The 16,935-nt window shown below is 38.7% G+C and overlaps 1 protein-coding gene across 7 annotated transcripts in view; it reads right to left on the bottom strand.

Annotated features, from left to right (window-relative positions):
- Positions 1-1,751: 1,751 nt before the first annotated feature.
- RPS6KB1 (ribosomal protein S6 kinase B1) overlaps positions 1,752-16,935 on the bottom strand; it is a 47,922-nt gene continuing 32,738 nt past the window's right edge. For 3 of the 7 annotated variants that reach the window (XM_084985035.1, XM_003131671.6, XM_084985036.1), the window contains 7 exons: positions 16,816-16,906; positions 15,993-16,100; positions 15,380-15,442; positions 15,109-15,186; positions 10,684-10,791; positions 6,763-6,875; positions 1,752-5,598 (listed from right to left, as the gene is read on the bottom strand). In XM_084985035.1, coding sequence (XP_084841161.1) covers positions 5,361-5,598; positions 6,763-6,875; positions 10,684-10,791; positions 15,109-15,186; positions 15,380-15,442; positions 15,993-16,100; positions 16,816-16,906 — 799 coding nt within the window. In that variant the 3' untranslated portion in view covers positions 1,752-5,360. Of the gene's footprint in view, positions 5,599-6,762; positions 6,876-10,683; positions 11,093-13,402; positions 13,588-14,853; positions 15,187-15,379; positions 15,443-15,992; positions 16,101-16,811; positions 16,907-16,935 lie in introns of all 7 variants that reach the window. The other 4 variants (XR_014821291.1, XR_014821289.1, XR_014821288.1 and 1 more) reach the window with 3 other exon arrangements.

Below are 16,935 nucleotides of genomic sequence, written 5' to 3'. Positions count from 1 at the left end.
GCAAGCTGATGGCCAAGGATCGAAGCCATGCCACAGCAATGTCAGTGCCAGTTCACATGTGAATTTTTGGACAGAAATGTAACAGGAGCACTATGTCATTAACTAAGGAAACTGCGCAGGGCCCTGTGGGGCTCCTGGGCACACAAGCCTTTCTGTGTCCCCCATTTCTTATTTTTAGGGAATAAACTTCAGCCTCCATGACCTTCCCTGGGTTCCAAAGGGCAGGTTCAAACAATTGCTAATCAGAAGGAGATTATGCAAAGACCAGGGAGGAAGCAGTCAAGAAACAGTGCAGCTTTGGGGCAGGGTCCTGGTCCCTTCTCAAGGAATATAGATAACAATATATTTGAGTTCTTCTGCAGAACTAAAACCCCCAAGTGGAAGATGTTATTGAAGAATTCCTTCTTTTTTTTTTTTTTGTCTTTATGCCTTTTCCAAGGCTACTCCCATGGCTTATGGAGGTTCCCAGGCTAGGGGTCTAATCAGAGCTGTAGCCACCGGCCTAGGTCAGAGCCACAGCAACATGGGATCCGAGCTGCATCTGCAACCTACACCACAGCTCATGGCAACGCTGGATCCTCAACCCACTGAGCGAGGCCAGGGACTGAACCCGCAACCTCATGATTTCTAGTTGGATTCGTTAACCACTGCACCATGACGGGAACTCCAAGAATTCTTTATTTCTGAAAGAAGACCACCAGACCACTGAACACTAGCTTTGAAAACAATGCAAGCTTGCCTCTGCCCTGATCCTTATCTGTGGCCCTTATTTTTCACTCCCAGAACTACAAAACTCTTGCCTCCACTTTTGTACTTGGCACTGGCAGACAGAAGCCGAGTCCAGCAACACTAACAACACTGATGAACTAGAGGCATTTCTCTACTTATATTCCTTCACGTCAAATACAGAGATTACCATTTATTCTATGAATTCAGATCGCACTCTCTGAGACTGTTTTATCAACATTAAGAGTCACTGCTATGTTTTATAAAGTCTGCTTTGAGAACTTTTCTGTAGAGAAACCATCTTGGCACATGTGATAGAACTGCCTCATAAATGAGAAGTGGCTCATACAATAACGCCCATCTTACAGTAGATAGGTTTGAGATAAGTGTTAAAAACAGATTGTGCACCATGTTATCTTGTGCATACACACCAAATAATCAAATGTAATTGACAAATATGGCTGAAAAAAACTTTCTTTTTGGTTTCTTTGGCCGCACCCTCAGCATGGCCTGGAACCAAACCGAACCTGAGCCTCTGCAGTGACAACACTGGATCCTTAACCTGCTGAGTCACACAGGAACTCCATGGAAAAACTTTTGAATGACAGGGCAAGAAAGTCTTCTGGTATTTTTATGTGAATCTGGCTTTTACATAACTTTTCACACCAACTTTTTGTTTAAGCAGCCAATTCAATTCTACTATTTGACAGAACTTGGAAATTACAGGTGTTTAACATCTAATATATAAAATCAGCACTAAAACTTGTTATATATTTACTTCTCTGCAAAAAGTTTTACAACTGTCATTCTTCACATACATAGTTTATTTTTTTAAAGTATATTAGGTGTTTAACTGGTATTCTTAGCATTTTATCTCTGTGTCTTTATCTATTTAAACAGTTTATTAAATACGAGAACCTGAACACATCTGGCATGTTAATGGAAAAAATTACTGAAACCATTTGTGCACCTGGTAGTTATTTCTTCCTATCTTAAGATAATAGTAATAAAAAAAATCACTTCTATTTTATGTTCATTCAAATTTGCATTTAATTTCTATTTACATTCATTCAATCTGAAATCAAATACTTAAATACAGTAAACTAAATACAAGATGAAAAGCAGAATAGGTGTTACCCTCAAAGCACTCCTAATAAGGCAGCTGAAGAATTTATTTACTCTGGTAGATGCAAAGCCAACTTGGAGTCAGGAAAAAAAAAAATTTTAAAGAGCAAACACAGATGAACCCATCTTTCAAATGTTACTTCAAATAATCCACTGAGATAATAATACTTGTGCTATAGTGGTAAATTGAGAATTACACACCAAGGATTTTGTATCAATCAGCAACAGACAAATACTTTATGATTGATTTGTCCAGCTTGCTAATGTCTATCCCTATGAAAAAAGGTTTGGACATTGATGTTTTTATTAGAGAAATTAACCATTTTCAGAGCCTCAAGATCCATTCCTCATAAATTCAACATTTCTCACGAGAATAATCTTAGAGCTAGCCCTTAAAAGCTAGGAACCATATGAATAAGTAACCAAAATAATTAAGTCCTATATTAAATATAAAATCCAAGGCTTGGTGTATTAATACTACTGAAGATGGAGCTTGTTTGTAATTTATTTCTTAAAGAACGTTGAATTTATGGAGTATCATACATGCATTCTTCCCCCCAGTTATCTACTATCTCAAAAAATAGTATGGAAAAATCCGTCTTAAAGGATTCAAATTAGTTAAGATCATAAAGGGGAAAAAGAAATAACAATTTTCCTAAAAATCTGGTTCAAGTTCAATAATTAATACTTTACATTGTTAATCACAGCTGGTTTATAAATCCCAGTTTATTCTGTACGCTACAAACTGTATAAAATCAAAATTAGTAAACTTCAGTTCTCAGTGATTATATTTTAATTAAAAAAACAGCATGTATAAAATAAAAAAATATCCTGTAATAGCTGATTTTAAAGAAAATAATCAAGTGATGAAAGAAAAACAATCTCTTTTATACACTTACCTGGAGAAATCATAAACAACTCTCTAAGAAACTCAAGACTAATATTATTGACATATACTTTTAAACTATGCTTGGGTTTTTACAAATAAATATAGGGTAAGCCATATTGCATAGGTGTGTGCTTTCTGTCTGTGACACTAAAGTGGCACTTGATATGTTTTCACAGTCATAGTAGGGAAATCCATTTATGAAACACAATTTCTCAATAAACTCGCCACACTATAGGAAATTAATTTTACCTCATGTTAAGTTTGAAAAACTGTATTTGTGTGGATGGTAGGTGTACAATTAATGCTTTTTATGCAGAAAAGTTACAGTGTTTGTCACTATTGCTGGCAGTACTAATTATGAAAATGGTTTAACCATGGGGTGGTTATAGCCAGCCAATCACAGTGCAAATGTTGCTAGCAAATAGGACTGAGAAGGAATATTTTGGTGTAAAATGTCACTGGAATTTGGTCAGGCAGTCGACACTACAGTTAGTAAACACATTTGAAAACAATTATTATAGTAGTACAAGCCATCTACAGTCTGAAATGAAGCCTTTACATTTCGCCACAGCATTTTGGGTTCTGTTTTTTTCAGACATCTTATACTGTCAGAACAAAAAAGACCTGTACTTTAAGTACAATTTCTGCCCTTATCATTATTGTAGCTTCTACTTTACTAGCCACAGTTATGAAGTTATCAGTAGGCTGCTGCAATAAGGGAAGAGGGGCTCTAAGAGGGAGTGATTTAAAAAAAAAAAAAAAAAGGCTTTCTATCCAAAGATGAGGCTGTTACCAATTCTTTCATTTATTGCCACAAATGAAAAATATATATTTCCAATCATTTTTCATGGTTCTATTTTTGCTTACTGTCATAAGATTTCATCTTATCTCACTTGAACTGCCATTTAAATAAGCAAAGCTTTTCTCTTTTCGGACTGAATTCAAAATAGATAAAGAATTTTATGGCTTGGATCCTATGGCTCAAAAAGATTTGGAGAACATAGCAAGCAGCATCAATTTTAAAAAATCGTAGGGTTGCAAAATATTACAAATTGACTTCGCACACTCAGACTGAAGACATTATAAAAGACAAACAAAAAGAGGTGATAAGACTCAACTGCAACTGCATGATCATCAATTATACCAGTATGCACTGCAATCTATTTTTATAAAGCTCTGCAGATATTAAACCCTTTCACCAGCTAAAGTCATGGAAATGCTCTTTAAGGCAGGAAGTATTTAAGAAAGGTAAAGTTACCTTTATTTTTATTCTTTGTACCTGTAAATCATTTATGTAGACTTGGTTACAATTTCAAAAACATAGTATCTTGTTAACATGTTTCCTAAATAAAGCCACTAAGTTTTCTTATTCACTGTGGAAGACATTCATCAAAAGGCCATCAAATATTTTTACAATCAAAAAATGTAGCCCCAATATAGGAGAAAAAAATATTTTTTCCTTTTAAAACCACTGAGGGAAAAATGTAAGGAAGGCAGACAGCAAAAACAGTAAAAAAGAAGTAAAACTTAAAACCTTACCAATCTTCTGTAAAGAGATTAGACATAGAGAGTGAACCATAGCAACACCCTCTTCCCCTGGATCTCCCTCCTCTCTCCTCTCACTCTGCTGCCCTCAGTATGCATTTTATCCTGACTTCTGTCCTTCTTCAGCCATGGGCTGAACACACTTGATGTCTTGAACCAAATACTGGTATAAGATGGTGATATTTTTCCAGTGCAATGCAGGCCCAGGATAAAGATGAAATGTAGGACACACAACTTACGCCCATTCCAAGGCTTCCAGTTAAGCTTAGCACATAGCAGTACTGCAAGTAGAAATGATTAAATAGATTTTTTTTCTAGTATTACAGACAGGTATTGCAGCTGGGTTACTGAAAATAAACCCCAAGTCCACCCCAATCCCTCAAACGAGCCATAGCTGTGGTTAACAATGATTCATTTGCATTTTTATTATTTCACCAAGAGAAGAAACAGACGTTGTCTGGCTTTCTTCAAACCAACCAATAATTTCGCATTTTAAAGTTTGGGATGTTTTCCATAATGAGCTGAATCAAAAATCTATTTGAAAAATATATATTTATATAAAAAAAAGATTCAGGTTGTTTGCACGTAAAACATCAATTGATAAGTTTCTTTCATCTTTGATTCCATGTTGCTGGAAAAGGTTTGACCAAGCTTGCATGCTAATTTGTCCTTAGTTGCAAGTATTACAGGCAATTTCATACTTTGCCTAATGAAAGGATAACGCTTCTTCGACACAATCAGAACTCAACAGTGATTCAGAAGCAACATCCTACCCTTAATACTGTCAGTTTCAGCCATCAACATGAAAATCCTTGATAGGTTGAGAAGATGTCGCTAGGAATCAATTAATTGATGTGCCTAAGAGTTCCACAATACTATTTTCACTTAAGTTTTTTTGCACCATTGATTGATTTTTTAAAATCCATGTTTATTTTTCCTCTGTCCAAAGTGTTCTATGTAATGACACTGACTCTTCGAGACTGTCAATTTGAGTTTTCTTGTTTCACCTTGCAGGATGCTCACACATCCCCTTCCCACCTTTTTTTGCCTTCAATTCATTAAAAGCATTGCTCTGTCATAGATTCATACGCAGGTGCTCTGGTCGTTTGGAGATCATGGGAAAAGCTTGTTTTTTGTATGGCCCGGAGTTCGGCTGTCGTATTGGAAGTGGTGCAGAAGCTTCCCCGCTCATCGTCACATCCATCTGCTCTATTCCACTTGTTTCCATTGGGTATTCCACAGGAGTCTGAGGATTTGCCGTGCTGGCTGAAGCACCTCTTCCCCAGAAATCCCCAGCAGAAAATTTGACTGGGCTTTAAGACAAGGAAGAGCTATCATTCGTCTCAAGCACTATCTCAACAAGAAACATTTCCCTTACATTTAAAGCGAGTGGGGGTTCGTACAAGGCCAAAGTTGAACCATCGCTCCCCTAGACTAGCTGCTAGATTCCTAACTGGTCTCTTGACCTCTACACTTGTCCCATAAAACCATCGATGATATTTATTTTCTTAGAAAAATCATTTTACTCCCTCACTTAAAACAGCTTCTCATTGCATTTAAAATATTTCTCCACACTTTTGCCATTCTCTTCCTCACTCAACACATTTCTGAAATGTTGACCTCCCTTTCATTTCCAAGAAAAAGGCCAAATTTTTCTTCCCTTAGGGCGTTTGCATGAGCGGTTCTACCTGTAACACCTTTTCTACCTGTAACACCTTGTTCTTCTATTTTGTACAGCTTGCTCTTTCTTCATGAATAGGAGCCCCTTTGTTATCTTTTGCTCTCACTACCACACTGTTTTTTGGACATAGTATTTGGTACTACTTATAATTACATATTTTTATATTTCCTTGTTTATTTTGACTCTCCCTCACTAAATCATAAGTTTCATCAGGACAAGGACAATTCCTATCTTTTTTGTCTTTTTGCCTTTTCTAGGGCCGCTCCCAAGGCATATGGAGGTTCCCAGGCTAGGGGTCGAATTGAAGCTGTAGCCACTGGCCTACATCACAGCCACAGCGAGGGATCCGAGCTGCATCTGCAACCTACACCACAACTCACGGCAACACCAGATCCTTAATCCAGCAAGGCCAGGGATCGAACCCGCAACCTCATGGTTCCTCGTCAGATTTGTTAACCACTGCGCCACGACGGGAACTCTGCGGACAATTCCTATCTTAATCATGTGTCCCCAGCATGCAGCACAACCCTTGTTACACAATAAATGTTGAATGAATGATTAAAGAGGACACCTGCCAGTGTAGCAGCTTACTCTCATGAACGAGGATGAACTCTATAGCATATTACCATTGATTAGTCACTTGCTATATAAGAAGATATAGATGCTGTGCTTATTATTAGGTCAACCAAAGAGAATGACAGATCTTTCATTTATGTAACTTGGCATAAATTTCATAAGCAGTGATCTTCTAGGTTAAAAAAAAAAAGAAAAAGACAATGGTGATAAGTCTGAATACCTGACAGGTGTTCGTGGGCTTCCAATAAATCTTCGAGGTGACCGGATTTTTGGTTCAAAGGAAAACTTCTCTTTCACACTTTCAAGTACAGATGGAGCCACATATGTAAAACCCTGAAAGACAGTAACAGTGGACTACAGAATGGCATTTTCTCATATACATCTAGAAAATGTTGTTCAGTCCCTTGACATGCCTATGCAATGATGGACACCTACAATCAGTCATCTGGATACTCTCCCATCTCCTTAATCTCATTTTGGACTCATTAACTTCTTTCCAGCCATTTCTTTTCTGAGCTATTTTTTTTCCTCTTCTTTTTAGGGCCACAGCTATGGCATATGGAAATTCCCAGGCTAGGAGTCTAATCAGAGCTGCAGCTGCTGGCCTACACCACAGCCACAGCAACACCAGATGTGAGCCGTATCTGCGAGCTACACCACAGCTACTAGTTGGGTTCTTAACCCACTGAAGCCACAGTGGGAACTCAGTCTTTCCAGCCATTTCTTTGGGGCATAGGCCTCAAGAAAGCAGAATTCTACTGAGCCCTATATTCCAGCAAACAAAATTTTACTCTACTAAAAGGAGTAGAACAAAACAGGAAATGTAGGCTCTACATTAAGATGTTAAATACAAAGATCAATGCAAAGCAAATTCTGTGTTTCTAGCCACATGCATAAAAGCAACTAAGATTATCATCCCCAAAACAGTTTCCCATTATTAGGTCAAAGTAAAAATAGAATTCTCTAACTTGGCACATATGTGTTCTTTCTGTTTTTACACCAATGACTGGACAGATTTGGATTTTCTTGATGAATAAGGGTCAGCACTGCTAAAACCCTCAACTGTAAGAGGCAATAATGCAGTTTTGTTAGCTTTAGTTCTTTCTTGGATCTTGCTATAGGCTACAGCTATCATTTATCTTGCTGACAATCTTCATCCTTTTAACAGGATGAAGGATCCTTTTAAATCCTCTACCTATCTTCCCTTCTATTTATTATTCTAGTTACCTATAAGTAGGCATCTGAGTTACAGTAAAGACTCAAAACATCCTAATGGTGAGATGTAGAGTTCCCATTGTGGTTCAGTGGTAATGAACCTGACAAGTATCCATGAGGACACAGGTTCGATCGCTGGCCTCGCTTAGTGGGTTATAAGGCTCTGGCATTGCTGTGAGCTATGGTGTAGGTCGCAGAAACATCTCAGATCCTGAGTTGCTGTGGCTGTGGTGTAGGCCAGCAGCTGCAGCTCCAATTTGACTCCTAGCCTAGGAACCTCCCTCCATATGCCATGGGTGTGGCCCTAAAAAGACAAAAAACAAATAAAAATAAAAAGACAAAGGAAAATTTACCAGCATTATAAAAAAGCAACCTGGTCCAGACAGAGTTAACCAGGCTATACCCGAGCAAGATAAAAAGAGACTGGCCTGGCAAATCCACACACACTACAGGAAAAGAAAAAAAAAAAAAAAGGACTGAGATATAATTCTGTAGAGCATATGCTTTGTCACAGCTACGTGTGGACTACCAAGCCTATTTCCCCACATGCTCTAGTGGGCTAAAAGCTGCAGCTACCAAGAGGACCAGACTGTGCCTTAATCATCTTTGAATCTCCTTTAATTATGATAGGAATTAAAATATTAATTAAACTGAAGTCGCTATAGCCACAATCTCCAAACAAGTGGGATGTAACTATTTTAAATTAATTTTAAAAGAGGTCCACTTTGGGGAGTTCTCACTGTGGTGCAGCAGGAACAAATCCAACTGGTAACCATGAGGTTACGGGGGTTCAATCCCTGGCCTTGCTCAGTGGATTAAGGATCCGGTGTTGCGGTAAGCTGTGGTGTAGGTCACAGACATGGCTCAGATTCTACATTGCTGTGGCTGTGGCATAGGCTGGCGGCTACAGCTCTGGTTCCACCCCTAGCCCAGGAACCTCCATATGCCATGGGTATGGTCCTAAAAAGAAAAATAAATAAATAAATGAGATCCACTCTGTGTACAGAATTCTGGTTACAGCCTAGCAAATGAACTGATCTTGTGTTCATTAGTTAACCAATTTAAGTAATTAAGAAAAGCTCAACAGGGAGTTCCTGGTGTGGCTCAGTGGTTAACAAACCGGACTGGCATCCTTGAGGACTTGGGTTCGATTCCTGGCCTCACTCAGTGGGTTAAGATCCGGCATTGCCATGAGCTATGGTGCAGGTTGAAGACAGAGATTGGATCCCGAGTTGCTGTTGCTGTAGTGTAGGTTGGCAGCTACAGTTCCAATTTGACCCCTAGCCTGAGAACTACCATATGCCAAAGGTGAGGCCCTAAAAAGAAAAAAAAAAAAGCTTCTAGCTATTATGCTAAAAAGACAAAAAAAAGTTTCTAGCCATTTTTAATGGAAAAAATTATCAAACTAGTTAAAACTCTGTAATGCCAAATTGGGGAAAAGGTCTGTATATTAAATCAAAGGCATAAATTCCATATCAGTAAAAAACAAAATTTCACACCATGCAGAAAAAAGAAAACAATGACAGAATTAAAGTGAATCATGCCTACTTCCCTGAAAGATTTCGCTAAGGGGGAGACAGTAACTGCATTAGGGAGTCATAAATTTCACAACATGCATTCATCTCTCCCTCTTATGTTACTAAAATACTATAAAATTATATTTTGCATGTATATTCTTATATTAGTATATAATCATACATTTATAGAAGTATTACTATTCAATGTTGTTTACTCAAAAACATACTGTACCATGGTGGTGTAAGAGTGACTCTGACCATATGCAACTTTTGCATTCCCTGCTAACTTTAGAACTTACCCTCTACCTGCAAAAGATATAACAACACTACTGTGGGTGATACTGTGAGCAGCATTTACCAAAAAAAAAAAAAAAAAGTATGAGAATTAAGTTAGTGACAAATCCAGCAAACTCTGAAACAAATAGGGAAAAAAAACCCAACAAGTTCCAAATACTTTGCCCATATTCTATTCTCTCTGGAAATAGGACAGAGGACAATGATGAATGATGAAACAAATGATACAAAACCAGGTAGGTATTCATGTGAATATAGTTAATAAAATAAGCAATAGGCAAAATAATATGTAATCATGGTCATCAGATACAAATCTATCATTTCAGTTGATCAAAATTTAAAAGCTTTGCTTTTCTACCTGAAGAGACAAAGTATATAGCAATATAGATACTTCCTTGTTAGGATTAATTTGTTTACCATCCATACCAACTATATCTTTTGATGTCAAATATTCACAATGAACAGGTTAAAAATCCCCTACAGACAAAAATCTTCAGCTGTTTCAGGAATAAAGTAGTTTCTATAAGCTCTTCTTCTCCTACTGTTATGGCTGTGTGGCTTTTGGTTAAGATGCTGAGCCAAACATTTAGTCAGTGACTAATTCAAAAAAGGACTCATAATCTGGCTCTAATCATTAAAATGGAATGGTGGAGTATGAGAATCAATTTTCTAACTTATTAGTAAGTCAGAAGGGGAAAACTAAAAAAAATAAATAAAGCATCTCAACTTATCTACACGAACTGCAAAGCAAGCAAAATGAAATTTTCTTATTGATAATGGTATTTCTTATTAAAAAGTGCCCAACCGGAGTTCCTGTCGTGGCTCAGTGGTTAACGAATCCGACCAGGAACCATGAGGTTGCGGGTTCAGTCCCTAGCCTTGCTCAGTGGGTTAAGGATCCGGCGTTGCCGTGAGCTGTGCCGTGCAGATGTGGCTCGGATCCTGCATTGCTGTGGCTCTGGTGTAGGCCGGTGGCTACAGCTCCGATTGAACCCCTAGCCTGGGAACCTCCATATGCCGAGGGAGCGGCCCAAGAAATGACAAGACAAAAAAAAAAAAAGTGCCCAACCTCATACTTAAATTTCCCATGGCTAAATGGAAATTCTTTTACTTACCAGAAAGACCTGGTTGGCACTTTCACTGAGAGTTGAGTCATCTGGGCTGTCAACAGGTGTTTGACGTGTAAACTTTGAATCAAATTGACTCACATCCTCTTCAGATTGCTTTATAAAAAACAAGATGATAAGAAAATGATGAAAAGGCTACATTACACATATCAATCAAATGCATTACATGCATTAAAGGAGGCCCTAGATAGAGCTCTTTTCACAGGGCTTGACTAATGAAAACTCCGAGTAGCCTTAGCAGGCACAGACTGAAGAATAAATAAAATACAGGTGAAAAGTATCAAAGGTCAAACTACATTCTCAAATATTAAACATATATTAAAATAGTAGTTCCTATTGCAGCGCAGCGGAAACGAATCTGACTAGGAACCACGAGGTTGCAGGTTCAATCCCTGGCCTCACTCAGTGGGTTAAGGATCGGTGTTGCGGTAAGCTGTGGTGAAGGTCACAGACATGGCTCGGATCTGGAGTTGCTGTGGCTCTGGCGTAGGCTGGCGGCAACAGCTCTGACTAGACCCCTAGCCTGGGAATCTCCATATCCTGTGGGTGTGGCCCTAAAAAGATTAAAAAAAAAAAAAAAATATATATATATATATAAATAGATTTTACAGCACAAGAAATTCTACTCAATATTCTGTGATAACCTACATGGGAAAAAAATATGAAAAAGGATATATGTATATGTCTAACTCAATCACTTTGCTGTACTCCTGAAACACAACATTGTAAGTCAACAACACACCAATATAAAATAAAAATTAAACTTAAAAAAATAAAAAATATTTTAGTACAGTTATTACTCCTATTAAAAATCTGAATATCGGAAGTTCCCTTGTGGTACAGTGGGTTAAAGATCCAGCATTGCCACAGCTGTACAGGTGTGGCCAAAAAATCTAAATATCAATCTTACTCTCTCATGAAGCTTCAGTGTGCCTAGCCCATTGGTTAAATCTCATTATAGAGATAATTTGCTTATTTGGCAAATTTGTAACAAACCTGAAAAACTAATGAAGCAGTCTTTAAACACAAAGCACATTTATAAGATGTTCTAGTTCCTTCCCATAGTTTATTTCATTCTTTGTATTTCTCAAGGAGCAAAAATAATATTCTATTTTGCATAAGTATATTTTCTTGTGAAGGAATATTATCACCTAAATTTAACCACCAGATCTGTTTCTTTAATTTCTTCTCTCTGGTACATCAGACTATGTGGTTGTGTCAAAAGAACTCAGGAATCAATATGAAGCACTCAGTGTCCAAAGATGGGAAAAATCGATGATCAATAAAAACAGCTGCAATAAATTGGAATACAAGTATGTTAAAAAGCATTAGCTGGAGTTCCCGTCATGGCACAGTGGAAACAAATTCAATTAGGAACCATGAGGTTGCGGGTTCGATTCCTGGCCTTTCTCAGTGGGTTAAGGATCCGGCGTTGCCCTGAGCTGTGATGTAGGTCACAGACACAGCTTGGATCTGGTATTGCTGTGGCTATGGCGCAGGCCAGCGGCAACAGTTCCGATTAGACTCTTAGTCTGGGAATCCCCATATGCTGCAGGCATGGCCCTGAAAAGACAAGAAAAAAAAAAAAAAAAAAAGCATTAGTTTATAATTACACTAAAAAAAAAAAAAAAAAAAAAAAGGAGTTCCATGAAGGCTCAGCAGGTTAAGGATCCCATGTTGTCACTGCTGTGGCTCTGGTTAATGTTGTAGCGCAGGTTCAGTCCCCGGCCTGCGAACTACTGCATGCTGCAGGCACAGTTCAAAAAAAAAAAAAAAAAGAGTATTGTTTTACAGAAAAATTCCACCTAATGAATGAAGAATTAATAAGAGTATTGGAATAAGACAATTTTCCAAACTCTTAATGAAATCTTGGACCTAGACTGTAGATTCTGAACGTGATCACTACTGACATTGTAGGCCTGATGGTTCTTGTTAGAGGGGGCTGTCCTGTGCATTACAAGTTGTTTAGCAGCATCTCTGGCCTCTACCCCCTAAGTACCAGTAGCATCCCTCCCTAGGTTCTGACAACTTGTCTCTGATATTGCCAAATCAACATTGGCTGAGAAGTTATAAACTGATAGAAGAAACTCATATAAGAAAAGAACAAAGACCACTACATCATTAAAACAAATACAAGTACACAATACGTCTCCTGATCAAAATAGCACCAAAAGCTTAATCTGAATCAGATGAAGCAACTAGAGCTAAACTAACAGTTTTCAAAAATACAAGGAACAGATGAACATGGTTGAGGACACCATGGAGTTAAATAAAAACAGCAAAATCAAAATGTGAGGAACCCTACAGGACAAATGGTCCAGTGTCTTCAGTAAGTCCTCAAAGGAGGAATTGAGAGAGGCTATCTACAGATGGTGAGATCTAAGAGGCATACTATGTAGTATATAGTACATAGGTCTTAATTGAATCCCTATTGAAACAAACCAAAAGGAAAAAAAGAAACAACTGGGGGAAGCTATTTAGTTGTAATAAGAGCATTGGTGGTTATGTTATGTTTATGTTTAAACAAGATGACTTATTTTTTTTTTTTTTTTTTTTTTGTCTTTTAGGGCTGTACCTGTGGCATATGCAAGTTCCCAGGCTAGGGGTCGAATCGGAGCAGCAGCTGCCAGCCTACACCACAGCTCACAGCAAGGATCCTTAACCCACTGAGCAAGGCCAGGGATCGAACCTGCATCCCCATGGATACCAGTCAGTTTCGTGACCACTGAGCCATGACGGGAACTCCCAAGACAGCTTAATTCTTGAAGCTGGGAAGTTGGTACGTGAGGATTATCCTTACAGTTATATATGTTGAATTTTTTTTTTTTTTTTTTTTTTTTTGGTCTTTTTGCCTTTTGAGGGCCGCTCCCGCGGCATATGGAGGTTCCCAGGCTAGGGGTCTAATCGGAGCTGCAGCCACCGGCCTATGCCAGAGCCACAGCAACACGGGATCCTAGCCACGTCTGTGACCTACACCACAGCTCACTGAAACACCGGATCCTTAACCCACTGTGCAAGGCCAGGGATCGAACCCTCAACCTCATGGTTCCTAGTCAGATTCGTTAACCACTGAGCCACGATGGGAACTCCATATATGTTGAAATTTTAAAGCAGGTCACCTTATGCTCCATGACCAAGTAATCACCATCATTATCCTACTCCTTCTCTCCTATCATCATCTCATGAAATATAAAAAGAAACTATATTTTCTCAAATTCTGAAATAGGAGAAAGACAAGAACTAATACACTAATTCATTTACTCATAAACACATTGTTATGGTTTGAATTGTGTCCCTCCAACATTCCTATGATGAAGTTCTAAACCCAGTTAACTGCAGAATGTGAGCTTATTCGGAATGAAGGATGATACAGATGTAGTTAAAATGAGTCATACTGGATTAGAGGGTGTGGATCCTAATCCAATATGACTGGTGTCCCTACAAAAAAGGGAAAATGTGGATTAGAGGGTGGGGATCCTAATCCAATATGACTGGTGTCCTTACAAAAAAGGCAGAGATGGGCTGAGATGCCTACGAGCCAAAGAATGCCAAAGACTGCCAGCAAACCACCAAGGCATGAAACAGGATCTCTCGTTGTCTTCAGAAAGAACTACCCTTGCCAACACCTTGGTTGCAGACTTCTAGCCTGCAAAACCATGACATAATAAATGTCTTTGTTTAAGCCACCTCGTTTGATACTTTGTTAGAGAAAAGCAAAACAGGGCTGGGTTAAACAAAACAAAGCATAAAAACACAAAAGTCCCAGCTCCTTGAAATATTTAACCATCTTAGGCAACCAACTTAAAAATAGTATCAGAGTTCCCTGCTGGCTCAGTGGGTTGAGGATCCAGTGCTGTCACTGCTAAAAGTGGTTTAGGTCACTTCTGTAGTATGGGTTTGATCCCTGGCCCAGGAAATTCCACATGCCATGGGTACAGCCATTAAAAAAAAAAAAAGTTGGAGTTCCCATTGTGGCTCAGTGGTTAATGAATCTGACTAGGAACCATGAGGTTGTGGGTTCGATCCTTGGCCTTGCTCAGTGGGTTAAGGATCCAGCACTGCTGTGAGCTGTGGTGTAGGTCACAGATATGGCTTGGATCTTGCGTGGCTGTGGCTGTGGGGTAGGCCAGCAGCTGTAGCTCCGATTAGACCCCTAGCGTGGGAAACTCCATATGCTGCGGGTGTGGCCCTAAAAAGACAAAAGACAAAAAAAAAAAGAAAAAAAAGTTAATATAGCCAGTAATTGCTGCTGGCAGTTCTTGAAAAGACAACACAGAATAAAGATTCTGAAGAGAAGAGAGGACAGGCCAAAAATTTTTTGAACTTAATAAATACGTTTCTAATTGCGCTGAGATTTTCCTTTTTTGAAAAAGCACCAGCTTCCTCAAATTATATGCTTTCACGTAGACATACCAACAGAGGTTTAAAAGGGGGCTCCACCTTCCGAGCAAGCAGTTCTTCCCAGTTAATATGTCTAAAGAATGGATGAACCTAGGGAAAAACAAAACAAAACAGCAGGAAGAAAGGTTGAGGAACAGACTTCACTGGACTGACAAATTAACAGCCTGTTTGAAGTTACCAATCACAAAATAAGCTATCCTTAGAAGCAACTACATATAACCTTCACAAATACATAAAATTAGCATGATCTTCCCCTCAAACCACCAAGCGTGCCAACCCCTACTTGAACTTCTCCAGCGTCCCCAGGACCAGCTCCAAGACGAGAAGCAGCATTTCTTTTCAGCAGCTTTAGGGAAGGGAGAAAAAAAACACTGATGAACTTTACTCAGTCAAATTGATTATTTTTTCTTTATAGTGTATTTTGCTTTGAGAATATATAATTTATTAATTACTACTAAATATTGTTTAGGAATAAAAAGAAAAAAATCTTTATCAAATTTGTACTGTGCCTGCAAAAACTACAGGCTTTGTCAACATCTGTGTATGATTCTGTATCCAAAATATATATTCAGGGTGTTCCCATTGTGGCTCAGCAGAAACAAATCTGACTAGCATCCATGATGACATGGGTTCGATCCCTGGGCTCGCTCAGTGAGTTAAGGATCTGGTGTTGCCATGAGCTATGGTGTAGGTCGAAACGCAGGCTCAGATCCTGCATTGCTGTGGCTGTGGTGTAGGCCAACAGCTACAGCTCTGATTAGACCCCTAGCCTGGGAAGCTCCATATGCTGCAGGTGTGGTCCTTAAAAACAAACAAACAAAAACAAACAAATATTCAGTTCTATCTATTTAAATCCTAGTAGGCTTATGGTTTGAGTGCCTATTTTAGAACCCTACCTTTTTAAGCAGATCTCTGGCTTCTTGTGTGAGGTAGGGAGGCAAATTGAGCTTACATTTGAGGATTTTGTCAATTGTTTTCTTTCTATTCTCCCCAGTGAACGGGGGCTAAGAGTAGAAGAGAGTGAGAAAAATTAGCATAGAAAAAAAAAATCAAATTTTAAATAACAGAATTATCCATTTCCTGAATTAGCTATGCATCAAAACCAGAAGTATACGCTGTGATAAGGGATGACTGCTAAAGATCTGTGGGTTTTAAGCAATGGCAGAGAGGAAATAGCAATGTCCTGAAAGGAACTGGGTTTCCATCATTCATTTGGTGTGATAATGGGTGAGCCATGTGATTTTATGCTTTCCTTTCTCCATTTATAAAATAGGGGCAGGGAGTTCCTGCTGTGGTACAGTGGGCTAAGGATTCAACTGCAGCAGCTCAGGTTGTTGCACAGGCATGTGTTTGATCCCCAGCCCAGTGCAGTGGGTTAAGGATCTGGTGGTGCTGCAGCTGTGGTACAGGTCGCAGCTGCAGCTCATATTTGATCCCTGGCCCAGGAACTTCCACAGGCTGTGGTGCAGCCAAAAAAAAAAAAAAAAAAAGTAAAATAAAATAAGGGCAGTATGTTTTACATCCATTTCACAGGACCACAGTCCATGACATAAATCATTTAAATGAAAATATTTATAAAAGTAGAAAGGCCCATAGATTTTTAGAAGTAACTTCATTGGTAACATTTTCAAAAAGCAGAGGAAAGTTCTCTTGCTATAGTGACTTAATAACTGCTCGGCAAAGACCATTAACACATGCAGCTTTTAACTGTGCACCTACTGCTCCAGTCAGCATGTCATACATTAATGCTCCCAAACTCCACCAATCCACGGCACGATTGTGGCCACTTCTCATCAAGATTTCAGGGGCCCTACAATGAGAAAAATAATGTGCCTTAAA

This window comes from Sus scrofa, chromosome 12, assembly GCF_054392235.1.
Source record: "Sus scrofa isolate SSC_HxYL_T2T_F1_AM1 chromosome 12, Sscrofa_HxYL_maternal_Yorkshire_Landrace_v2.0, whole genome shotgun sequence".
Taxonomy (NCBI): Eukaryota; Metazoa; Chordata; class Mammalia; order Artiodactyla; family Suidae; genus Sus; species Sus scrofa.
Note: the sequence above shows the minus strand (reverse complement) of the source record. Positions and strands in the feature narration are given on the sequence as shown.